A 27543-nucleotide genomic window follows, 5' to 3' on the forward strand; every position below is an offset into this window, starting at 1 on the left:
TAAGGGTTAGTTAATGCTTAATAAGGGTTAGTTAATGCTTATTAAGCATTAACTAACCCTTAATTAACAGTTAACTAATGTGTCTGGTAATCATTTACTAATGGTGTTCATGTTAACTAAGGTATTCATTTATACATTATTTAATAGTTTATAAAGATGACTACTAAATAATGTATAAATTAATACCTTAGTTAACATGAACACTATTAGTAAATGATTACCAGACACATTAGTTAACTGTTAATTAAGGGTTAGTTAATGCTTATTAAGCATTAACTAACCCTTAACTTAGTGACCCTTATTGCAAAGTGTTACCAATCATCATTTTCTTATAATAAGTGAAAAAATCTGCCAGTGGGGTTAGCTCATTTCACTTGTTTCCAATTCAAATCAACTTGTTTCAATAATTTTGTAGAATAAAGTGTCATTTCCTTGATATTAATGCAGTGATCTGCCATATTCTGACTTGCTTCTCACTAATTTCTAGAAAAGTCCTGAAACAAGTGAAACTGCACAGGAAAGAAGTGGAGTTATCTCACCTCACTGGCATTTTTATTCTGAATTCAGAATTTACTCTTGGTTTACGAAAAATACGATTTGAAGACTGAATATGAGACTAAACGACTCGTTAAAATTGACTTTTTTTTTTGCAGTGTGATTTGAGTGGTAAAGAGTTGTAGCGTTGCTGGATGTCTCCCACTGGGTGCCAACGCCAAACACAGGACGTCCTGCAGTTGACAGGGGACTGGGCCCTCACTGCTCATCTTCTCAGGGTTTGAATCACGAACTGAATCCAACCTGAAAGCAATACTCCCTCACCGTCACCTCCATCACTCTTCTTTGAAAAACCCATATTTATATCAGCCAAAGCAGTATGCTGTTTTTTATGTTGTTACTGTGTGTGTTTTTATATTGTGTGCAGACAATATTTCATTCAGATACTGATTTAAAACTGAAAGCCATGGACATTTGTTGTGTATGTATTAAAAAAATATACTTCTTTGTTGTTTTGTATATACTAACTTTAATATATATCACTTTTGGTGTAACTATATATTATCTGACTTGCATCTGCCAGGGTGATATATCACACCTTAACCAGATTTTAAGTAGATAGATAAGCTCTGCGTGACATCATGGACACCGCAGTGTAGCAGTGAGCAGAGGTGGGATGTAATAAAGTTAAGATACTTTGTTACAGATTTTCAAGTATCTGTACTTTACTCCAGTGGTTTTCAAACTTTTTCACGTCAAGGATCTTTAAACTGACACAAATTAGACCATGGACCCCCATTTGATAAGATATTGTCCCAGGGTCCCCCATCTGATAAGATTTTTGCTTTCAGATGTTTTATTACAGAAAGTGTATGGAATCCATGACAAAATAGTCATAGATTCTGTCATTGTGTTACTCATGGATGGAATTATAGTGAAAATAAATTATTCCCCTTTTTGCTGGGGACCCCCTGGAACCCCCTCAAGGACCCCTGGGGGTCCCCGGACCCCACTTTGAGAACCACTGCTTTACTAAATTTTTTCTTTCACTTCAGACTCGTTAGTCTCGGGAAAATCAGCAACTGATTTTCTAAAAAAAAAAAAAAAAAAAAACACATCCGGAAGCAGCTGATCAAGAGCCAAATGTGAATGGCTGCTTGTTCAGCAAAGGGACACGAAGAAGAGAGAGGGAACAAATAGAGAATTACCAGAGACGGTTTAGAAACGAGACGGCGCAACTGCGAGTCATTTCCTGTCTCTGTGTCACGTGGGTTTGGCCATTGCCCCGCCCCTTTAGGAGACTAGCGGCAGGTCCTGGGTCTATTCACTCCAATGGGAGAAGTGAACGTGAGCACAGATTATGACCGATTCTTTCGCCCCGTAGTCACCAAAGTAAATATTGGACCCATTTTTCACAAGCCGCGTATTGTCCAAACATTCTGACACTAAAATGGCATTTTTCAGACGGACAAATCAGGAGAAAATTAACTTTGTTGGAGACCTGTCTCTGACCTGTCACTCTCACCAGATCTGGCAACATCATCATATCTCCCGTCGGTCTGGTGTCACTGCAGTGCTGCCGACCGTTCCAGGTGGATAAACAGAAATTATACTTGAAACAGGACATATACATGAAACCATGAATTAAAAGTTAAAACTGAAATAAAACTTGTGTTTCTTTGCTTAATAATACTATTCGTTACTACGAATACGTTCACAACACTTCCAAACGAGGTGGGGGGGGGGACGGGGGGCACGCCCACTTAGGAGACGGGAAGTGTATAGAATTTCATACCATTGGCGCAGCTTGTAATGCGTCATCTTGTGTGTATAGAGCACCTTTGGAATTACCGTAATTCAGCGGCTAGGGTTCAGGTTCATGATCTGAGCTGCAGACTCTTTCTCATCTGGGATTCAGAGGAACGCTCAACAGAAAAGCAGTTTAGAACATCAGAAATGACTTTTTTAGAGAACGACTTTTACTTTTATACTTTAAGTCAATTTAAGTCCACGTACTTTTATACTTTGACTTGAGTAAATGAGGGTTTTCCTGTGCAAGTTATTAACATCTAAGCATATATCCACCCAGCATTGACTGTAATCAGCGCGCAACGGCTAATGGACTCCTCTGCTCTGCACCCTTCAGTGATCGATTGTTTAACGTTTATTTCGCGCCGGTGGTATCCACGGCAACGAGCGAGGGGAGAGGTCCTGTCCCGTTCGCCCCTTGTATGCAGTCCCGCACCCCTGAGCCCTTGCAAACTCACGTAGTTACGCTGAGCACTACAGTCAGCGTCAGCATACGTAAACCATAGTCCGCGAGGGCTCAGTCCGCGAGTCTGCAGTCCGGACATTTTGGATAGGGCCTCGGTTTCCCTATAAAAGCCCCATTTTATTTTTTTCATTATTTATTTATTTTTTTTACCTTTATTTTACCAGGTTGTCTCACTGAGATGCAATCTCTTTTTCAAGAGAGACCTGGTCCAAGAAATGGCAATGCTAGCAGCAGTTGTTACATGACACAATGTAATACATACAAAATTAGATACAAACATACACAATCACATTAAAATGTAACGGAATCAGGACAGGGATCAGGCCCAGGCCCGGATCAAAAACCACACCCCAAACAGAGAACTCCATTCAGAGTGGAGTTTTAGTCCACCACCTGAATCAGACCCCCACCCATGAAACCGCCCTAAAAGGTTTTCCAGCCAGAGGATCGTCACAGAGCGACTCAGTTTATGTTTTGTTAGCAAAGCAGACACATTGACTTGGAAGGTAATCAGCTATCATGGATTTCAAATCTGAGAGAGTAACAAGAGCCTCCAGTTTCAGACTCTCTGCGTGATAGATAAATGTCCTTTTTGCGTGTTCAATTCGGACCTTGATGCAATTTAGTTGTTTTATTATTACATATTATTATTTTATTGATTTTATACTGTGCACAAAGGTGGAATCTGATGATTAAAGGTAAAAAACCCATTTGGCACACTTTGGGTACTTTGGGTATCCAAGTGGCCAGAATGGAGAGGCCACCTGGACCTATCCTCACTAAAACCTTTGTAGAATGTATATATGTACTTTGTTGTATTTCTATCTACTTTGGTACAGTCTCTGTGCATGGGATCATTGCCATCATGGTGATATCCACTGTCTAATTTAGAATACATTTAAGGCGAGGATAAAAATTTTAATTTCTCCTTTGGTGTATCTGAGTTTACTCTGGCATGGTAACACTCACAAGCTTACTGACTTACTACTGGGAGTAAATTCTCTGAGTTCTTACCTATCCATAGAGGCCAAGGTGATGCATATACAGTAGACCTGATCGTTGTGGAGTTATCCTTGATTTATTTTTGTCTGTCGTGGCGAACCCCCCCCCTCTCCACCCCATCACCCTAGGGCTTAACAGGTTAAATCAGTAAATCAACAAAAATGATGAATAAATAATAACAAAAAAAAGTGTGAGAGAGAAAAAACAGAAAAAAACAGACAGGAGTGGAACTTTCCAAGTCCAATTTTTTTTTCCTCACATTTCCATCAACAGCGGGGCATTTGATGTCCAAATACTGTAGGAAAAGTTATGGAAGGACAACAACATTAGCCTGCATTTGCAATAGGGGAAGAATCATTTTATTTGGAAAGTTAAATGATAAATATATGAGATGAAAATGATAATAATAAATTCATTCAAGTCAAAAAAAAAAAAAAAAAAAAGGGTGTAAGCATGAGCTAAGCGTACTGGGTGTTGCTGCCATGGGTTGTGCCACAGAAACAAGGAACCCAAAAACCTTGAACAACACTTGACTTGAACTTAGACTTGAGATTAGACATTTATAAATTCGGTCTACTAATCAACAGTCTAGCGGCTGGAGAACAGCACGCTAGAATCTACGATCTGACGAAGACTGCAGGCACAGCAGGGAATAAGTAGGCTACTTGATTGGAGAAGCACGTACAGCTGCCTCCCTGTAGCAGCCAATAATGTAATAACTACCGTTAATGTAATAACTGCCAATAACGTAATAATTTTTACGTTCTTAATGTAATAAAAGTCGATAATGTAATAACTTACCAATAATGTAATACAATTTCTGAACCAATAACATAATAACTTTTTGCGCATAATGTAATAAGTTATTACATTATCGGTAAGTTATTACATTATCGGTAAGTTATTACATTATCGACTTTTATTACATTAAGAACGTAAAAATTATTACGTAATAACTTACCGATAATGTAATAACTTACCGATAATGTAATAACTTATTACATTATGCGCAAAAAGTTATTATGTTATTAGTTCAGAAATTGTATTACATTATTGGTAAGTTATTACATTATCGACTTTTATTACATTAAGAACGGAAAAATTATTATGTTATTGGCAGTTATTACATTAACGGTAGTTATTACATTATTGGCTGCTACACTCCCCACCTGCAGAATGCAGCTCTGACCTACACACCCACCAGAGAGAGAGACAGAGAGAAAGAGCTGCCAGGCGGCTGCCATGACAGGTTGGCTAAAGAACATTATGTTGGTCATCCTCTCAACATTTCTACTGACTGTCATACATTCATAGAAAATATTACGAATTGCATCCATGAACTAACTGGTTTAAAGGATGTGTTCAGCGATTTTGGACATATATCTCTTACAACATACCTGTAACACTTGGATCCGCAGAGAATCTTGAGTCCTGAGTCAGCTGTCGGTTGAAACGGCGAGCTCTGTTGCGAGGCCTCTTGCTGCTAATAATAATAATAATACATTAGTCTTGTATAGTGCTTTTCTAGGTACTCAAAGACGCTTCACATACAGGGTAAAATCATTTAATAGGTGCATTTATAATAATAAAAATAAAAAAATAAAAAAAGTAGTAAAAGACAAGAATAAAAGTAGGTGGTTAAAACTAGAGGAATCATGAGGTGGACGGACAGGACAGAGAGGGAAGGAGGTTCGCAGGTGAAAGCGAGCTTGAAGAGGTGGGTTTTGAGGGATGGTAGGGTGTTAGCCTGACGGATGTGGTTGGGCAGGGCGTTCCAGAGGGAGGGTGCAGCAACTGAAAAGGCCCTGTCACCCCAGGTCCGGAGCTTGGTCCTGGTGGTCTTTAGAGTGGTAGTGGCAGCAGACCTGAGGCATCGGGTAGGGGTGTGTCGGGGGAGGAGGTCGGAGAGATAGGGAGGGGCCAGGTTGTTTATGGCTTTGTAGGTGATGAGTAGTATTTTAAAGTCAACCCTGTATTTGACCGGGAGCCAGTGGAGGTTGTGAAGGACAGGGGTGATGTGATCTCGGCGGCGGGTGGAGGTAAGCAGGCGGGCAGCAGAGTTCTGGACGTATTGAAGTTTATTGGGGTTTTTGTTGGATGAGCCGTAGAGGATGCTATTGCAGTAGTCGAGTCTGGAAGTTATGAGGGCATGGATAAGTGTTTCGGCAGCGGCAAAGGACAGGGAGGGCGCTAACAATGAGTCCAAATGGGGTTTGTCAAAATATCCCCAAACTAGAAATAACCGCCTCACGGTTGTAACCCTAACCCTCCGCCGATAAACTTTGTTTTATCATTGCAAGGACAGTCTTTATTTATTGAACATATATAATTAATGTGATTATTAGGTCAACTTAACGGATTTTGGTGTCTGCAAAAGTAAGTGACAGCACTTCCACCGTTTTTGTTGAATGACCCAAGATCGTTTTCTCAGCTACAGTGGTAAGCAAAACATTATGATGTCACAGTGAAGTTGACCTTTGTCATAATTAGCGTATGAATTCTTGAGTTATGGCCAAAAACCTCTTTTTTTTTTTTTTTGACCCAAAAACGTCAAAAACCACCAAATTCTAATCAGTTCATCCTTGAGTCCAAGTGGACGTTTGTGCCAGATGTAATGAAATTCCCTCCAGGCGTTCCTGAGATACCGCGTTCATGAGAATGGGACGGGACGTGAGGCCACAGTGACCTTGACCTTTGACCAACAATATCTGATCAGTTCATCCTTGAGTCCAAGTGGACGTTTGTGCCAAATCTGAAGAAATTCCCTCAAGGCGTTCCTGAGATATCGTGCTCACGAGAATGGGACGGATGGACGGACAACCTGAAAACATAATGCCTCCGGCCACGGTTGTCGCCGGCGTGGAGGCATAAAAAGCCATTTATAGGCTAGGTGGCTGAGAGTAAACAGGACAATTCTGCCATTATGCACACTTTCACTAATCAGGAAATCACTGAACTATTTTTCTCTGCTGCAGCACAGACTGCTGTGGGGTGAAAATGCGTTACTGGCGGAGTAATCTAGATTTGCAACAGTCAGGTCAGATTGTAAACAATTGCACATGGAGCCGGGTAGAGTTTGGGAGAACACTATCCACTGAGTGAAAATGGTGTGGTGCTGCTGCATTTCGGGCTGTGGATATAAATACATTGATTGGTCGCCATAACTTTTTCACAGATTATTTTTAAGATATTTTGACAAACCCCATTAGCAGCAAGAGGCCTAGCAACAGATATCGCCGTTTCAACTGACAGCTGACTCAGGAGCCAATGTTCTCTGTGAGTCCAAGTGCTGGTTATCTTGAGAACATAAGTTGCCATAGTAACTGATCTAAACTTACTCTGATCTCGGTTTTTGGAGCAGAAAATCCCAGATTTCTTGAATTCTGAGTTAACAGATTTGGATAATTTGCCAATCCTGCTTTCTGAAATACCCCTCTGGACACATAAGATGTTTTCAGCTTAAAGACTGGACTTCAGTAGTTCTACATGAGTTGTGTAACTTATCCTCTGACTGTAGTTTAAACATGAATCTACCTTATTTCCTCTAATATTGGCCTTAAGAGCAGAGGCAAACAAATTCAGGAAACCAGAATATGAAATGAAGAGTTGATTGACTGAAGAATCAAGGCTATACTAATGGGCATGTAAACACTAGGGTCAAAACTCTAAGCAGAGAACTGCGGTCACTTAAATATTCTACTTAACAAGACACAGGTGGAGATACTCAACCAAACAATAATCACATTGAAATCAGCAGAACACAGAATACTTCCAAACACTGATTAATCCTTTGCTGCCCTCCAGTGGCAGGTTGGAGCTGTGTTACCAGTTTCCTGAAAATCACATCTCAGAGAAAAGTAAACTAGGACTGCAAGCAATGTATCAATGTTTCCTTATGTGCAATATTGTGATAACTGTATCACAATATTGCTGTATAATATATTTATTTATTATATGTTGCTTTTACTGATGCCTTCTTTTACTTGCTTTTGCACTATCCCCTTTGCTGCTGTGACACCATAAATTTCCCCGTTGTGGGATTAATAAAGGATTATCTTATTTTATCTTATCTTAAGCAGTCATGGAGGGCAGACGTTGTGTAACAGGAAAAAGAAAATTACAGCAAACAAAGCACATTTACTCAGCATCACCCAGGACTTGAACTCACAACCCTTGACACCAATACAAGGGCAAGTCATGAACTTATTGAACTATCTGTTGGTGGTTTGAAGAGAGGAGGCATCACACTGTGACTGAGGCAGCCAGCAGGGTGCAAGATAAGATCTGTCCATCCATACAAAGGCAGATTTCAAACCAGTGTCAAATATAGAAGATACAATTTTGAGAATTTGTGTACTTTATCTAGACAAGATCATTTATCTGTATTTATTTGTACATGTATGAAATGCTCCACGAGCAAATAACTGACATTTAAAGATGCTCCATTTTCCATTGACTACAATGGTTTCCATAATGGCAGAATTGTTATTATTTTGTAAAAAAAAAAAAAAAAAAATCAGTTTTTGTCTAAAATTGTCTAAAAGACAGGAAAATATTTTCTATTTTTTACATGAAGATTGGACATTGAGTAAGCATCAATTCACCGTGGTTGTGTACAGTGCCATTTACAATCAGACGGTTTGATGAGCTGTGGGCTCAATTTTTGATTAAATGAAAAACCCAACGATAGTTTTATTTGGGCAGGTCTAATGATGCCTGTAGTGATTTCATCTAATTTGTACAAAGTATGTGGGACTAGTTAGATTTAATTCGTTTTACAGTTTCCAATAAAAACAGAGTGGTGGAGTTCATAATTTAGTAGTATAGGTACCAGTGTATGAACGTTTTGTCTCATTTGGGCCGATAACCTCAAAAAATTACAGAGCTGTAGCATGTATTCGTGATTTTTTATGATTTTTTTATTTTTATTTTAAAGTTTAGACCACTGCTGTAGGGCCACCATCTGAACTCAGACTTTATATTTCAATTACATGAAATAAACTGTTCGTAAATAGACTGTTCGTTTAATTATTTTGAAGTGCGTCATACTCAATTTGATGGGTGTCACCGGGCACTGGCTGATAGTGGTCTACAAGAAACTGTGGTAGAGTTCCTTTAAGTCACATGGTTCATCATAGTGAAAGTAAAAGTGCAGAGAACGTGGAAGGGTGTAAAAGGCTCACTTTGTCTTATCAGCATCATTACTTGAAGCCCAGTACTGCAACAGCAGAGGTATGTGCTATTTTGTGTTAATATATATATATATATTTTTACACCCAGACTCCACTAAATATCAAGATAAAAACTTTTTTGTATATAGTGTTTATAGCATTTTTGATCAAGACTAATTTGTCCGTGGTAGCTAATGTTTAAGTTACGTTAACGTTACTCACCTTCGTAATTGAAGATATAGCTGGACACATACAATTTAAACCCCTTATCCAGCAATGAGGTCGGAGATTTACTGCTCGCTTTCGCAAGACGGTGTACGTCAGTCACTTTCAGTTTTGGCTGCTCTTCCAAGCACCGAGTGTAAAAAAAAAAAAAAAAAAAAGCCATAGCGACCTCAGGGGTGCATTCCATTTGGCCAAAATGCGTCCTCTCCTCCGTCCTCGCGGCCTCGTCTCCTCGGTGACTCGGCATCCAAAAATGAGCCGCCATCATTAAGGATGTTCCAATTGGTCAAAAAACGCATGAAGGATCCTTCATGTCTCCTCGGGTGCATTGTCTTGTGTCTCCTCCTCCGTCCTCGCGACCTCGTCTCCTCGCTGACCTGGCATCCAAAAATGAGCCGCCATCATTAAGGATGTTCCAATTGGTTAAAAGACACATGAAGGATCCTTCAAGTCTCCTCGCCTCCGTCCTCCAATAAGGCGTGGAGGAGGATACTCAGGTGTATCCTCGATGCGGAAATAATGAGTGAAGTCAATTAACTATTGGCACGTGCGGATATAAGCCCGCCTCCATACCATCAGAATACGTGCGGACATTGGCAGAAAAAAAATCCACAGGTGTAAGTAGCTAACCTGACTTGCCAGATGATTCCGCGAATCCAGCTGCCTCGCAAGGTAAGTAAGTAGCACCAACTTGTTATATATTTTTCAAACAGAAATAGCAGAGGTTTTAAATGTTAGCCTAACATTTGTTAATGAAGGGGTATACTTAAATGTTCATATACTGACAGATCTGCTGTAGTTGTAGGATGTCAAACTTTTCCCAAATAGGCATCAGTAAATCATTTTAAGGCTTGAATGTGATTATAGGGACAGAGGAGACGGCCAGCTGATCCTCCAGCGCATAGTGGGGTGAGTGGGGGCAAGTAACGTGAATTTTATAGGCTATGGAGTTATTTTATAGTTATTTATCATTAATATGAATGACATTCCATGGTCTAATAAGCCTAAATGAAATCCGTTCATTAGGACATATAGAAATAGCCTATAAATGCACACATGCGACTCTTTTACCATGCGCGTCTCTTTCTAATAGGACCTCAAGTCAGCAGCACCGGGCTCTGGGTCTGAGGATGGGGAGCAAACGGCTGCAGTTGGCCCCGGTTCTCCCTCATGCATGAGACTACCGGCGGGAGGCCGTCGGCGCTCCCTCCCGCTTTAACAGACTCATGTGTGGACCAGCAGCCGGAGTCAGCCGCTGTGCGCTCCCCATCCAGCCCCGATCCCAGTCCCCCTGATGAGCAACCGGGGCCATCAGATGCTGCTGCCCGCTCCCATGTGTGACCTCTGACCTCCGCGGCTTCCTCGGGTCCCCCGGCAGCCAAGAGGTGAAGAGCAGAGGGAGCTGCTGGGGTTTCTCCAGGAAGTGACCGAGGACGCACGGGCTGAGCAGCAGACGGAGCGATTTTCAACTATATTAGAGACAGTTTTATTTTATTTTTTTAATGTAAAAAAATAAATAAAATTCAAATTTCTCTGCCTTTTAGGCGTAGCCTACCTCTGTTTCCATTCTCACCATATTCATTACCTTGGTCACGGTGCGTAATGACCGTTGCCATGACAGCACATATTTTCATCATAAAGGCCGGCGTGTTTGTCTTTTGCTGGAATCACTTCTGTGTCTTCTCTGGATCACCAGTTGGTTTGCTGTTTGTTTGATGTGTCTCTCATTCAGTGTTCATCATGCTTATGAATTGTGTTTGTGTTGCCATGGAATTTCTCTTCTGGAGAATAAATTCTTACTAAACATTAACAGCATTTCCTTGTTTTAAATCGCACATTTTGCTCTTACAGCTAGATCTATGGTTATTTGGGAATTGTATTTATTTATTTAGGAATAAAAAGAAAGCACTTTGGTTCATTGCCAGTAAGTGTCAAACAGCCACATGATCGTTGTCTAATCCAAGTCGCATAAAGGATAAAAGTTGGACAATTTGTATCGCACCTTCTTATCAGTGCTGCAAAATGCTTCACAAAATTAAAATGTAGCAAACAGCAGACAGAATAACACAAAAAAATTGAATAAAAACAGAAACAAACGCTTTTTAGGCATTAGGGATTTTTTGTTCTACCTTTTTTGAGGTAGACAAGGCTCACTATAGGCTGGCATAATTTAGATGAATTAAACATTAATCTGAACTTTGTTAAACGTTTTTATGTGGATAAAACATGAGCCTTAGAATAATTTAGACAGCTGTCATCCTGCGCGGGAGGAGCCTCAACGCAACGCTTCACACGTCAGTATGGCGGTGTGAGGATGTTCCAATTGACAAGCCAGGTTCACTCGCCTCCTCGCATCTTCTCCTCGTTTCCTCCGTGACCTTTGACCGAGGAGTCGAGGAAGAGACGCGAGGCGAGGAGACGAGGAGAAATCGTTACCAAATGGAATGCACCCCAGGTGTGCACCGTTTTGCTACGGGTTTCCGGGTTGAACGTCATGTTTCCTCGAAACGGTGTAAAACGGTGTGCAACGGGCTTTGAGGTACGTTGTCTCTCGTTTGGTTGGGTGTGTCAGAGGTGTTACCCAATCAGCGGCGACGTGTATATAAACCCCGCCGTATTAAAAAGGCAGTGCGCACAATGGATCCGACAAAAGTCCTTTACTAATGCGTCCGCTGGAGCTCGCTGTCTGCAACAAGTGGAGTGACACTTTCATAAACTTTTCTACTCCACTCTACTCCTCTAAATATATTATGGTAAATATTACAATATCATATCACAACAACAGTGATCAGCAATAATGATCTAATGATCTAATACTCATAATAAAATCATTAGCTCATATAGGTCCTAACAGTCTCAAAGGTAAGAAGTGGATTATCCTTCACCTGAAATGTTTGCCTTTTCATCCTGAAATGCAAATGAGGCAAATGTTGGATCACTATAATTAGGAAGCACAGTTTCCACAAACCCCTTCACTCCATTGGGATGTTCTCTGCTATTCTGGACGGCAAGGGCAGTGACTGTAACATCGAACGTATTTTGTAGTATTAAACACATATTTAAAGAACGCAAAGAATGGCCTTCTCAGCTGCCATAGGGCAGGTATCAATATGTGTCTCCAGTGTCCACATTGAGATCCGATTGAGATCCGATCACTCTGTCCAGCCCTGCGTTCAGCCCCGACAAAGCGTAGCAAAACGTTTATTTAAACGGAAACGGTGGTGCGTTGAACACCCTGTTGTGCTACGCAAGTGTTGCAACTACGGCAGCTGAGGAGGCCATTCTTTGCGTTCTTTAAATATGTGTTTAATACTACAAAATACGCTCGATGTTACAGTCACTGCCCTTGCCGTCCAGAATAGCAGTGAAGGGGTTTGTGGAAAGTGTGGTTCTTAATTATAGTGATCCAGCATTTGCCTCATTTGCATTTCAGGATGAAAAGGCAAACATTTCAGGTGAAGGATAATCCACTTCTTACCTTCAAGACTGTGTTAGGATCTATATGAGCTAATTATTTTATTATGAGTATTAGGCCTATCATTATTGCTGATCACTGTTGTTGTGATATGATATTGTAATATTTACCATTATATATTTAGAGGAGTAGAGTGGAGTAGAAAAGTTTATGAAAGTGTCACTCCACAATGGTACATACAGCAAAAGATACAAACATGTCTTCTAATTAGTTCAGTTGTTGCAGACAACAAGCTGCAGCAGACGCATTAGTAAAGGAGTTTTGTTGGATCCATTGTGCGCACTGCCTTTTTAATACGGCGGGGTTTATATACACGTCGCTGCTGATTGGGTAAGACCTCTGACACACCCACCAAACGAGAGACAACGTACCTCAAAGCCCGTTGCACACCGTTTCACACCGTTTCGAGGAAACATGACGTTCAACCCGGAAACCCGTAGCAAAACGGTGCACACACCATATTTAGATTGAACGAGCCCCAGCTCAAACAACGAACGTCGCATCCTCCTCTCGTTTGCGTGGTTCCCAAAAAAAAAAAAAAAGATGATACCCATCCGTGAAGCCACGCTATTGTATGGACTAGGCAAATTTATGGTTTCTGCGGTGTGGCCGGCGTCTCCGCACCGAGCTCCGCGCTCCTCTCAAAAAATGAAACTCTGCGGAGGCCTCCGCAAACGCCGCGATCAGTTCAGAGGCTATGATTGGTTAATGGTTGCTATGTTAGTTGGTTACCAGGGAAGTAAGTGTAATCGAATGACAGCCAAGTGACAGCTGACAACCGGCAAAAATGGACAATAGGAGGAGATTCTGCGCTCTCCGTGAACACCGTGCTGCTACTGCATTTACCATGAAATGCTGTGGCTCTGTGGAGAGAACGGTCTGCCGTGAACACCGTGAACACCGTGAACACCGGGCGCAGAAACCATAAATTTGCCTTTTGGAAGCCGGGGAAGAAGCTGTCTTCAACAACTGGAATGCCGAAGACTAAAGTCGCGCGCGATTACGTATTTCCGCCCACGTAGTTGTTGTATGTGGATTGAAAACACAATTGCATTTACACGTGTGTTCAATGTGGTCACAATGCGTCCCTGACCACATCCGGAGGTGGTTTGGCCGATCGGATCACAATCCGTCCTCAATGCGTCTTGGGTGCATTTACACCTGTACTTTCATGTGGTCAAGCACCATCCGATTGCAATCTGATCACCCAAAACGCATGTTAATGCAAGGTGTAAAGAGGGCCTAAGACACTGAGGTGATTATCAAAATAATCAAAATTGCTAAAAAACACTATATACAAAAACGAACAGTAAATACTATTCACAATATGTACAAAATTAACTGAAGTGAAGTAACTGTAAGGTGGAGGCGAAGGTAACGTTACTGTAGAGTTGACAGCACGTTGACCGGAAATAAACAGACGTGCAGTTCGTAAAACGGCTATACGTCACACTACATTGTGCAAGTGGAGAATTGGTCCGCTGAGAAAAAAGCAGTTCATGTCGGCTCACACTTTTCTGAAAAGTTGACCATTTCTCGACTTTTGAAAGCGCTCCGTTCTGACGGAAAAGAACGCCCGGCTGCAGCACTTTTGGGGAGCGGCTTCCCATTGCTTTTAATGAGAAAAGGGCACTAGCGGTTGGGGGAAAAACGCTATGTGTGAACGCAGCCTGAGTCAATTTTTTATTGCAAGTTCCAACAAGTGGCCATTATGAGAATCATCTAAACGTTAGCAGCATCTCTTCTATCAAGGTATTCAGTCTCAAAGTTATGCACACGGTTGTTTTTAGGCAATGAACGAACTGTTCAAACATCGGGCTTAAGTATTGCACATGTTCACATATTCTCTTATTTTACTTACGGTCTAGCAATGGGAGATTCCCCACCTGCAAGTAAGATATGCAAAAATACTTTGCAGAACATTGTTCAAAATTAAAATATGATTATCATTCACAGAAAATGACAAATGAGTACATGATGTTGACAAAGTTACTTCTTAAAAACATTGCTTATGTCTTAATATGACATTTTTTTTTATCAGCTTTAAACCAACCATGGAGGAGAATACCATGGGGGTAAGTAAGTGTAAACATGAAGTGTGTGTGGTACCACTGTGCCCTTAATGTGTGTTTCTGTTTCTTTACACAAAACTGAAACGGCACAAGATGTTGTTTCTTGCCTTGTTGGCTTTATTTACTTTTTGTTGTAGATTAAAAAGGCTAGAGTAAATACTATTTTACTGTGTCAATAATGTCCTGGTAATATCCAACCATAAAATATGCACCATTTGTAAAGTTGAAAGTAAACATTTTAATTGTCAAATCTAATGTGAGTCTTTTCTTTACTGAACAGTGACAAAGAGAGAGACCTGCAGTATGTGAAGGCTTATCGACCTCAAAACAGTGGGGTCAATCTCAGAATCCTGCTTCATGGGCCAGCTGGTTCTGGCAAGTGCAGTTTCATCAACTCTGTCAACAATGTCATGCAAGGCAGAATGACGAGTGCAGCTTTGGTGCAGAACTGCGTTCATGACAGTTTAAACAAAAAAGTAAGATATTATAAAATAAGAGTTCATTTGCAAAAACCGATAAACGTCATTCCTGGAAAACAAAGAACCGACTGTTGTAAATAATCCTTCAGATGGCACACTTTTTGAATCCAAAATCCCTTTTGTTGCAAAAACCGATATCGCCTTTTGACAGTAGTTCTAGATTAGACTACTATTACTAGTTCATATTTGTTAGCAGAAAGCGTTAAGCATCACTGCTGTTTTTTACTGGAACCCGATACATCCATTGAGCAAATCAGCGCAGGGTATTTAAGCCATGTGACACAAATGGCGGCGACTATTAGGGCTGGGTTTAAAAAAACAGATTTTCCGTTTCAAATCGATCTTCATTTGAATGATCCGATATCGATTCATAAAATCCCGAGATCGATCTTTTAATATATGCCCAATATATGCCTGTAGAGTCTGTAGAGTTGCACAACTTGCACTATATTGTGTTGACTGCTGTAGTGTGTTGGTCATGTTACATAAAAAGTACATTAATGTAACTGCTTTTGGGTCAATTCTTAATGTAAACATTAATATTTTTAATAATGCACCAGGTTAGAGGGTTCCTTGTACAATTTGCAGCATTAGTTCTCTGAGAATCTCTTTCATATCCAAGCAAAATTGATATTGTAACTGAAATATCCCTAACCGAATCAATATTGAATCGAATCGGAAATCGAATCGAATCGGGACCTTGTGAATCGGAATCGATTCGGGAAATCAGTGGTGATACCCAGCCCTAGCGACTATTCAGCTGAACTTGTGCGGTCTGAACAAGAGTACCCAAGTGCACCTGGCTGCAGACAGGAAATCACGTGACCGCAACAGCAGAAGTTGGTCTTCTTCGTGTCGTTTTTCCCCCCATGAAGGTCGCATTGTGTGTAATCTGTATTTGGTTCTTAAAATTTGCAATATAGCACATGGATATTTACAAATATACAAAGTTTATTCATTAGAAATATATCAATCAAGTCAATTGCCTGTCAAAGCCTTTATGCAATATTTTAAATGGTTCCATCCGACTGGAATCAGCCAGTTCTACAATCACAGACAGTTAATTACAACAGGCAGGACAGGCAAAACACTATGACTGTCAAGGCAACACTATTATGCCTATGAAGGCAGAACCGCAGCCAATGGAGACCTACCAATACAGGAGACACTTTAGTAACAGGTCTATAACACTATAATAACAATTACCTCAGGTATGTATCATACCCAACTTACCACCAACTAAAGTAACCAGTACCTTGACATAAAGGTGCGTTGGCTAAGCAGACTCTAGGGGTAAGCATCCATGTCACCCAAAGGCAGACAGGAACTACAGCAGATGAGATTAGTCAATTGCAGTACCACTTCACATGGCTTAGTATATCGAAACAGTTAGAAAACATATCTTGAGTCACAAATCTCAGCTAAGCAGGCACCAGTACGGCCGAGTGGACAGGCAGACAGGAGACAAATAAAACAACAAATAAAACTGAGTCATTGGGTACGTTAAAAAAACCTGAAACAACCGCATGACTGCATCACCTACCTCAGAGTCAATAGGGAGCCAATATTGCAACCAACAGGCAGAGGCAGAGAAAGATGATGCCATAGCTGCCTTAAATACCCTCATAAGCGAATTGGAGGGCTGGACCAGGGAGGAGTCAGCCTAATGCTATGGGGGTGTGCTCAAAAGCTATGAGGGAGTAATGCATTAACATCACAACAAGTGTTCATACTACACAGTGATGAGGGGGAATAAGACGATCTGACTGTGATAAATCTCTTTTGTGCTTGAGTGCCTTTTCTCCACTATTAGTGGAATACTGAATGGAGTAATACTGAAGCCTGAGTAATACTAAATATTGAGTAATACTGAATGAGAGGAGTGATACTAAGTTACACTGAATACTGAGTAATACTGAATACTCGATTTCTGTTTGTTTTTCCGATTTCTGTTTGCAGTTTTGAACCCTTTACCTGCTTGTTTTATGATAAAGGACATTAATCTTGCCATTAGAAGAAACTTTTTTTTTTTTATAACATTTAATTTTATAGCTAATTTATTAAGCTATCTAGCATTAGTCTGGTAGCATTTTTGTACATTAGCATAGGCTTTTGTAATAATCTATATTTACATATTTGTTTGGTAGTAGCCATACTTAAAGCCTGCACAAAAGGGGCATCTGTACGGAGCCCCTCTGGGGTCACATGGTAGAAAAAAAAAACTCGATGTGTCCACTGTGCGAACGGATTTGTAAACTGTGTGCACAGATTTCTAAACCGTGCCCTCGGATTCACAATCCATGCAAACAGTTTAGAAATCCGTTCGCAAACTTTACCAATCCGTTCGCACGGATTTACACATCGAGTTGTTTTTTTTCTACCATGTGACCCCAGAGGGGCTCCGTACCTCTGTGTAATTGTGTGACTTAGCTAGATAAACGATGAGGGTGGCGGGACAGCTGAGCGGGCCTTGGCATGCAGATGAAGCTGCCAGTCAAGCCAGCAGGGCCAGGAATACTTAACTTAGCCTAAGCAGATACAATGTGGATATGTGGACTGCTGAGTTGGCTTGGTATCTGCTGTCTGCTTGGGCAAGTGTAGGTTGTAACTTCCATAATGTGTGAATTGGTAAGGTGCAGCTGTAATGTGTTCTGAATAGGAAGGAATATTGATGGTAGTGTGTATTGTAAAGTAGCCTAATTAAATGAAACATCGGTGAAGGAATGTGCCCACTTGATAACACCAATGACTTGTCTACATTCACTCACCCTGAAGAGTAGAGTAGGTAGCTTGTGAATACCAGCTACCTACTTTATGGTGCTATAGATTTATTATGGTATAGCCTGATGTTTTCTATTGTACTAATCATTTTTATTTGCCTGGGTCCAGACCTTTGAATCCGCCCACTCCACCAGTTGACTGATTCTGGTCTGGCATCGTGACATGAAACAGCAGTTTCTCGGTTGAAAAATGATCGGTCTAATGAGCGCCGGGGGGGGACTAATGATTAGCCAATCAGCGCCACGGGCGGGACTAACGCCATTGTCAAGCTGTTGTCAAGCTGTTGTCAAGCTGTACGCCAGAACCAAGGAGGAGTAATAACAACAATGGCGACCGCTATAGACAAGATAAACGCTGCTATCCAGGCTGTTCTAAATCAATTAAAAGTCGTCGTACTTTGTTTTTACTTGGTTCCGTGTTGTCAAAGATGCTCTATACTTTCTGGTGTTGTCATGGCTACGCATCAGTGTCAACATAAAATGCTGTTAGATTCAGGCGGATACGTTGGTCTGTAGTGATTGGTTAGGGAAAATCGAATCCCCCTCCCCCACGGAAATCAGTTAGAGTGGAGGCAATGTCAGACTGAAGATGGAAATGAAGTGGAACGAGTTGACAGTTCTGTCTGATATCAGGCAACATTTTTATGGTAGTATATCATTCTTATTATTGTTATTACATAACAATAAAAGAACACACAGCAACCCATTGCACAACCCCAGTGCATCATACTATGCAACAATTGCACTGAACACACAACAAATAACTTTTGATTGTTTGGATAAACTAAGCAACAGCCACCCTGTTTCATTATGTATTTCAAGTTATTTAAAATTAGGCAAAGAACCATCTGTGATATCTGACTACCATGGATCGTACACCACCAAAGATAATTACAGTAGACTGAATCAGCTCATAGCAGTGATGCAACTAGTATCATTTTGCAGATTACAAACCGTGTGAGTCCACCAGTCAATAGATGGCAACATTGTGATAAAAAACAGCACTTTCCTCCATATGTGTTTTACAGTACAGAACCTACAAAATCCAAAAAGGAAATCCCAGGACCTTTTACCCTTTCATCTTCAATCACAGCACGGCTCTTGAGAAAGATACTGACAGAGGAGTCCGTGTGGAAGACATCAGAATGGCCATGAAGGGACATGTGAGAGACGGTTACAAGGTAAAAATTACTGCCTTCTTTCAACTATTTGACATTCAGTCCTCTGATCTGTCTCGCATGCAACTTTTTTTTGTTCACAGAAAAATACATAACAGAAACTGGTTACATGCACGTGACAATATTTAACTGCATTTTGCATTCTTTTCCAGTTCAATCCTATATCTACACTGTCAGAGGGAGACCAAGGCTACAACAGTTGCCCCACTGTGGATGACAAAGTTCATGTTCTGGTGTGTGTCATATCTGCTCAGGACGTAATGTTTCTGAGTGACGGAGCCCTAAAGAAGATGACGGACATCAGAGTAGCAGCCAGTGACATGGGTAAGAGCAAACATCAGGGTGTTTATTGCTTTGTGTGCCCAGTCTCGGTGCCACATTGGGTTCTGTGAATGTTACCAAACTGTCTGAAAAACATTATGCTGAAAGGATTGAGTAGGTTTCTGTTCTGTATCTGCAGGGATTCCCCAAGTGGTTATTCTCACCAAAATTGATAGAGCCTGTCCTGAGGTCAATGAAAGTATAAGAAATGTCTATCGCAGCAAGCTCCTGAAGACAAGGGTGAGTCTCTGACGGTGATTTTGTATTTTGTATCAGAGATAATCTAACCTCAGTTAGAATATAATTTATCTTTACAGTCAAAAGAGCTCAGTATTTGAGCAAAAAAAACCTCATGAGGTCAACACTTTACATTAAGTTGTCAACTGAAATGATTCTGTCAACTTAGATGGAGGAATTCAGTTCAAAGCTGGGTATTCCAATGAACTGCATCTTTCCTGTGAAGAACTACAGCTCAGAAATCTGCTTAGATGACGACATTGATTCACTGACACTCTGTGCACTGAGACAGATGATTGACTTTGGAGAAGACTTCCTCAACAGTATGTAAACCTGTCCATGGTCATTTGAGTTTCAAACATTTAAGAGTGTACATCGCAATATGTACTGTACATGGTGAATCTTTCTTGACTGAAGCATGAAAAAGACAGCTCAATTGCATAATAAAATGCTGTATGTATAGAGCTGTCAGTGAAATAAACTTTCACTTTCAGCAATATTTCCCGGAAAAAAAACAAGACTAGGTAGACCTAGTGCAAGCCGGGCCTCTTGGCTTTCGCACCCTAGCATAATACGTGTTCTGTTCTGCCCTCTGCATTGTAGTGATAGGCTACTGTAAGTGTGGTGGCCTGCAAAAACCCTACACATGGTGAAAATTTGACATGTTTAATTTGTGATATGTTGATTTTGAGTTTTTTAACCTGTTATGTGTCTAAAAGTAAGAAGTGAGAAAAATGGCTTTAAAACATTCCACAACATTCTATTTTCCACAAAGATAAATACTTTACCTTTTATGTTCTGACAATAAATATTCACCATGATGTAAAAGTAACAAAATCACTCAATCTACCCCGCAAATGTTTTTCAATCTATTTTGGCTCATTGCCAACAATGTGCAGCGGCATCCGACCACATCCGACGGGTTCTCCCAGACCACCACCACACATGTAAGTGGCACTTTGTACAATTTTAAGGGTTCCTACCTGGGAAGTGCGTGTAAACATTTTGATATTCAGTTCAATTCAACTGTATTGTAACAAGGCCCATTCACATCTAGAACGATAACTATAAAGATGACTATAAACTAGGACGATATGCTGTTGCTCAAGCGTTCACGCTACAACGATATCGGCGCCGAATATTCAGAGAAAAAAATGGAGCATGATTACTTGCAACATCACCAACAGGCTACTGGAGGGACACAAGTCATTACCTCCCAGTCATATTATAGTTTTTTCTGATCGCTTAGGCACTATCGTTGAAACTATAGGCTATTTTTGCAAAACTCTACACACCACAAAACCTCACACCAAACCAGCAAAACATTTTACATCTCTTGCAAAAGCAAACAATTCTTGCAAAACTCTTCCAACTCTTTTAAAAAATTGTGTTTTTGCGTCAATACAGTACACACAAACCATCATTTGAATAAGCACACGAAGCACCAACTACACACTGATAGTATAAATGAAAAACACTTTGCTTTTTCTGTGTGCAGGGCATCGCAGTTTGCAATAAAGTTTTGTCATACATGTAGTAAACACACAGGTATCCAAATGTGTAAAGTATGGATGTGTATTCCAAACATAAAACACTATCAATACAAATAAGGGGAAAAAGTTATTTACATTTTTTTTTTTGTCAAAATGTTCTACAGTAACACTCCTCAAACAACAAGAAGAAAACAAAAACATTTGTCCTAGAAAAAAAAGAGCAGAAAGAATTTAGGCTAAATCTCGCCTTCTTTGTTGGTCTGGCCATAAGTTTACAGTGTTGCTAGAAGTGTGTTACAGTATTACTGTAAATTGCAAACTGAGTGTAAAGGAGTGACTTGTGTTTACAGTTTTGCAAAAAGTGTGTTATAAAATGACAAACTGAGTGTAAAGCATAGGCTGTGCATTCAGTTTGACACATGGTAAATACATTGGCTACAAGTGTTAATGGTTTCAGAGATAGTGCTTCAAGAATCACTGTTAGTGTTTAAGCATTCAGAAAAAACTGTAAAAACATAGGACAATATCCAACAAGTCCTCCAATCTATATGACCACATAGGTTGTTTGTTCATACCCTCTAATACGACCCACAGAGGCATTTCCAACGTGATCTCACAAAAATACATGAAATGAACACGACCTCGAAAAATTTGAAAACGTTCCTCTGCCACAAATTGAATTATGTCCCAAAGGTTGGTTAATGGTTAAATTTAGGCAATTAAAATCACTTTGGTTAAATTTGGGCAAATTAAACAAGTTTGGTTAAGGTTAGGGTTAAGGTTATGGTAAAGTTTAGGCAAATAAAACAACATGGGTTATGGTTATGGTTAGGCAACTAAAACAACTTGTTTAAGGTTAGGAAAATGGTTTGGTCATGGTTAAATAAAAAAAAATATATAATGTGACTCATGGTTGTGTGTCCTTTGGAAACGCTGGGAATCGAACCCCAGTCGCCGACATCGAAGGCAAACGTATCGCCCATCCACCATGCCTGACCACAACACCCTGACTTTCCACCGCGCTATTTCAATGTTGAGAGAGAAACTTGACAGTCAGGTGACGTGGACGCAGACCAATGTAGCACATTGTCGTTATTTACACGACCGCCAGAGGGCGCTTAACTTTAAAACCTAACTATAGGTCGTAATAAGCTGCTTGTACAAACAACCTATGGGGTCGTTTTTTGTGGGAGGACAGTCTCATAATAGCGCATTTGTGGTCAGGTTGGCCAAGAGACTATGCTATTTTCTTAGCACCATGCTAGCAAAATTGAGCGAGTTACCTAGCTTCCTTTAGTTTGATTGGTTGAAAATGTTTTATTGTTGTCTCTACCGCCAGAAAAATCGCTCTGAGATGAAACCAAGAATATAGTTATAGTTGTCATTTTCAATGCTTTTATAGTTACAGTTGTAGTGTGAACACATACATTCTATTTACTTATTTACTAACTATTTAAATCGTTTTACAGTTATAGTTATCTTTATAGTTATCGTTCTAGATGTGAATGGGCCTTAACAGTGCAAACAATGCAATATAACGTATACCCCGATAACTGTGTAGGTCTTGACGCGTGACTTTCAATAATGGGTAGTCAGTCAGTCAGTCAGCTACTTTCACTCTTCTAGGCTGGTCCCATAGGCCCGGCACAAAGATACCCTATGTGTCCAGAACTCCTCCCATAACACCATTCACCCTGTCTCCCATAGTAAGGCCCTTCTCTCCCCCTACCCCCTCCTCACTATACTAGACTGCTATCTCAGAAGAGATCCGTGTCTAATAAATCACATGACAGAAAGGAAATAAATACCAGAGAGAGTAACCAGTGGAGGGACATGATTACACTGTTACAAGATAAGATATGATTTTAAAGCTAAAACTAACCATTTCATTAGTGTGTCTGTGTGTGTGTGTGCAGGTGTGCTGGTCAAGTTTATTCAAAAACAAAAGCAACATTTCTACTACTAGTGTAATAATGTTGGAATAACGTTAATGTAGTCATATTGTGTATCGACATTACAAGGTCAAATAATCATTAACAACCATTACAGCAGGACACTATTAGTCCAGTTTCCTGGAATCACATCTCAGAGAACAGTTAAGTAAAATGTCTGCACCGTTTCTCATAGATCAGAGAAAAGAAACCATGTGCCATGGAGGGTGAGAGTCTGCAGGTTTTCAATCCATCCAAAATCCACAGCAGCTGATTAGCACAATGTCAACCAGAGAGGAGGACCTAATCACTAAATCAGCTGATGTTTGGTTGGAATGAAAACCTGCAGACTCTTGGTACTCAATGGTACATTGTTGACCGTTCCTATCATAGATCTTAGAGAGAAAATAATGTGAGGCTGTCAAACAATTCTAACTTGTGATTAATGATTTTTAACAAAAATTGTACCACAGATCATAATTGGTTCATTGCCTAATTTTACCTAATAATTGAATCATTTGCAAGTGCTTTACAAAAGGAACTAAAAGTCAGATGAGTGACAATGGTCTGTAAGAAACTGTTGGATGTCTTTTAAGTCACATGGTGTATCGCAGTGAAAGTAAAAGTGCAGAGAAAGAGGGAAGCTATAAAAGGCAACATTTATCTCACTCAGCATTATTACTTGAAGCTCCATTATGTTTATCCTCAGATTTGATAGGACAGTGGAATATTTACTATTGTTTACATTGTGAAACTGAAATGTCCTTTTGAAATGTCCTTTTAAAAACGTAATTTTAGTTTGGCATCATAAACTTGGATTAAACAGATACACAAACAAATAGGCACAAATATTTCACTGCTGCAGCATATTGAGTCAATTATACCATTGATATTGGAAGTTAGAACAACCCATTGTGGGCATTATGAGCCTATAAGTCCAAGTTTGCAATATTCACTCTCTTTACTATCAAGATAATAAATATATGGTAACAGTTGATTTAAGGCAAAAAAAATAGACTGTTAATTTAAATATTAGGCCAAAGAACTGCACGTTATATACAGTATATATAAAATTGTAAAGCACTTTGAATTGCTGATGTGTATGAATTGTGCTATATAAGTAAACTTGCCTTGTCTTGCCTTACTTTCTAGCAATGGGACATGAACAATCCCAACCCCCCCCACCTTCTCCAAGTAAGATATGCCAAAGCAATTCTCAACATTGTTCAAAATTCAACTTTGATTGATGAATTATCATTCATAGAAAATAAATGCCTGAATAATGCTGATGAAATTATGTCTTTAAAACATTGTTTATGTCTTATTAAACATGTGAAATTTGTCAGCTTTTAGTGAACCATGGAGGAAAATGCAATGGGGGTGAGTAAAGTGTGTGGTGTTAAGTTATTTTTTGTTTCTTGCCTTGTTGGCTGTATTTACTGTTTGTTGCAGGTTAATAAGGCTACAGTATAAATATTTTTTTACTGTCTCAGTAACATCCTGGTTAACTTGTTGTCTGTGACAACTGAGAACCAACCATTAAATACAGTAGGCTATATGCACCATTTGTAAAATTTAAAGTGAACATATTTTAAGTCTAAAATCTAATCTAAGTCTTTTCTTTATTGAACAGTGTCAAAGACAGAGATCTGCAGTACGTGAAGGATTACCAGCCTCAAAACGAAGAGGTTCAACATCTCAGAATTCTGCTTCATGGCCCAGTTGGTGCTGGAAAGTCCAGTTTCATCAACTCTGTCAACAATGTCATGCAAGGCAGAATGACGGAAGTAGCTTTGGTGGATTCAACCTCTGCCGGTGGCAGTTTTACCAAAAAAGTATGAATAACTTGATTATGTGGATAAACTAAGCAACAGCCATTCCCATTTCCTTATGTATTTCATGTTATTTAAAATTTGACAAAGAACCATCTGTGACTGACTACCATGTATTGTACACCACCAAAGATAATTACAGTACACTGAATCAGCAGTGATGCAACTAGCATCATTGTGTAGATTACAAACTGTGTGAGTCCACCAGTCAATAGATGGCAACATTGTCATAAAAACTTTCCTCCATATGTGTTTTACAGTACACAACCTACAAAATCAAAAAAGGAAACCCCAGGACCTTTTACCCTTTCAGCTTCAATGACATCATGGGTCTTGAGGTAGAGACTAACAGAGGAGTCCACCCAGAAGACATCAGACTGGCCATGAAGGGGCATGTGAGAGACGGTTACAAGGTAAAATGACTGCCTTCTTTCAACTGTGTTTGACATCATTCAAGGCAAATAATCAATTTCTGTGATCTGTTTTGCGTGCAGATGGAAACTCTTGTTTACATGCAAGTCACATTATTGAATTGGAGTTTGCATTCTTTTCCAGTTCAACCCTATATCTACACTGTCAGAGGGAGACCAAGGCTATAACAGTAGCCCCACTGTGGATGACAAAGTTCATGTTCTGGTGTGTGTCATACCTGCTAACGCAATATCTCTATTGAGTGATGAAGTCCTAAAGAAGATGAGGGACATCAGAGTAGCAGCCAGTGACATGGGTAAGAGCAAACATCAGGGTGTTTATTGCTTTGTGTGCCCAGTCTCGGTGCCACATTGGGTTCTGTGAATGTTACCAAACTGTCTGAAAAGCATTATGCTGAAAGGACTGAGTAGGTTTCTGTTTTGTATCTGCAGGGATTCCCCAAGTGGCTATTCTCACCAAAATTGATGAAGCCTATCCTGAGGTCAATGAAAGTATAAGAAATGTCTATAAGAGCAAATTCCTTAAGAAACAGGTGAGTCTCTGAAGGTGACTAGATAGATAGATAGGTAGATAGATAGATAAAACAGAGATAATTTAACCTCAGAATATAATTTATCTTTACAGTCAAAAGAGCTCAGTATTTGAGCAAACAAAAAACTCATGAGGTCAACACTTTACATTAAGTTGTCAACTGAAATGATTCTTTCAACTTAGATGGAGGTATTCAGTTCAAAGCTGGGTATTCCAATGAACCGCATCTTTCCTGTGAAGAACTACAGCTCAGAAATCTGCTTAGATGACGACATTGATTCACTGACACTCTGTGCACTGAGACAGATGATTGACTTTGGAGAAGACTTCCTCAACGGTCCACACTTGTCCATGATCATTTGAGTTTCAAACATTGAAGAGCGTACATGGCAATATGTATATGGTCAATCTTGCTTGACTGCAGCATAAAAAGACATGTAGCACCCAATAATGTAATCATTTCCTGAAAATGTAATAAAATTTCCACTTAACTTGATCAAAAATGTAATAAAACCCAATAATGTAATAACTTGACCGATAATGTAATAAAATGTCCTGACTGATATTGTAATAACATTTTACCGATAACGTAATGACTTTCAATATAATAAAACCCAATAATGTAAGAACTTGACCAATAATGTAATAAAATGTCCTATGAATATGCTACGTTGAGTAAAGAAGCCAAACTTAACCATACTTGTTTTATATGTATATTTCATTACAATATCCCACAGAACAGAATGTTGAACTCAACATGACATGATATTGCATAATACAATACTGTTATGTATAGAGCTTTCAGTAAAATAAACTTCTGGGAGATTCAGCAATATTTCTAGAAAAAAAACTCTCTTTATGGCTCACTTTTTGGCCATATGTGTTTTTTAATATCTGTTGTATTTGTGTATATGTAGTGGATATCGTTAAGTAATGCAACATGTGATGTCATGCCACTAGGTTCTTGGGTGAGTTTGAAAATTTGTCACATCATTTTATCTCGTGTTGTAATTTACCTCGTTGAATTGAGTATGAACAAGGTATGGACAGATCAAAACAACACCATCTGGATGTGCCCAGAGTGGGACTGTATCACTCTCTCCATGAATTATGACTTATGTTTTATGGAGATTGGTAGCCATGTTGTGTTGATTCAGGTGGTGATTCATAGTGTTGAAGTTTACTGCTGTATAAAACACACAATAAACAAAGATAATTGTGGAATGTTGTGGGATAGACTTGAACTTCTTTCCCCTCTTAGTTTGATTAATTCCCTCTAGCAGAATTATGTCATGTAACTTGTGTTGGGCTTTGATAGGGGCAGGTTTGGTTATTAGCAATTAATAATTAATAATGATGGAATTATTAATATTCATAAAATTATTGACGGGAGTCAATAATAACAGGGCACCACCCTGGAATCAGGGACCAATAACTGAACCTTTAAGACAGTCTCAAAATGGCTGTTCACTCCCAGATGACGTTTCAGTACCACTGTACATTTATGAGTGAACAGTGAAGGGTGAATTCGTTCACACAGGCCCTCACAACCAGCAGTTACCACAACACATATGCATAAGAAATCACAGACAACTTCTCTTATTTATTTAGCAA

The 27543-nt window shown here is 39.7% G+C and overlaps 1 protein-coding gene and 1 long non-coding RNA gene across 4 annotated transcripts; one reads left to right on the top strand and one right to left on the bottom strand.

Annotated features, from left to right (window-relative positions):
• Positions 1 to 3913: 3913 nt before the first annotated feature.
• LOC139647104 (uncharacterized) lies at positions 3914 to 9319 on the bottom strand. The gene is made up of 3 exons (XR_011695504.1): positions 9166 to 9319; positions 5170 to 5255; positions 3914 to 4067 (listed from the first exon to the last, which is right to left on the bottom strand). It is a non-coding gene; the product is annotated as an uncharacterized lncRNA (long non-coding RNA).
• Positions 8910 to 27135, top strand: LOC139647103 (uncharacterized). Of its 3 annotated transcripts, XM_071522952.1 has the most exons (16): positions 8925 to 9004; positions 14512 to 14535; positions 14685 to 14718; positions 14996 to 15191; positions 19003 to 19155; positions 19305 to 19476; positions 19613 to 19713; positions 19880 to 20033; positions 20610 to 20657; positions 24287 to 24328; positions 24481 to 24514; positions 24768 to 24969; positions 25227 to 25379; positions 25522 to 25693; positions 25830 to 25930; positions 26113 to 27135. In XM_071522952.1, exons 2-16 carry the CDS (start codon positions 14514 to 14516, stop codon positions 26290 to 26292), a joined length of 1764 nt encoding a protein of 587 aa, XP_071379053.1. In that variant the 5' UTR covers positions 8925 to 9004; positions 14512 to 14513; the 3' UTR covers positions 26293 to 27135. The 3 variants fall into 3 exon arrangements, with proteins under 3 accessions (XP_071379055.1, XP_071379053.1, XP_071379054.1); XM_071522954.1 differs by lacking the exon at positions 14512 to 14535 and having other exon boundaries at positions 8910 to 9004; XM_071522953.1 differs by lacking the exon at positions 20610 to 20657.
• The last annotated feature ends 408 nt before the right edge of the window (positions 27136 to 27543 follow it).

Source organism: Centroberyx affinis, unplaced genomic scaffold (genome assembly GCF_046629955.1).
Source record: "Centroberyx affinis isolate AG114_WGS23_722 - 3 ecotype Tasmania unplaced genomic scaffold, CSIRO-AGI_Caff_v1 ptg001047l_1, whole genome shotgun sequence".
Taxonomy (NCBI): Eukaryota; Metazoa; Chordata; class Actinopteri; order Beryciformes; family Berycidae; genus Centroberyx; species Centroberyx affinis.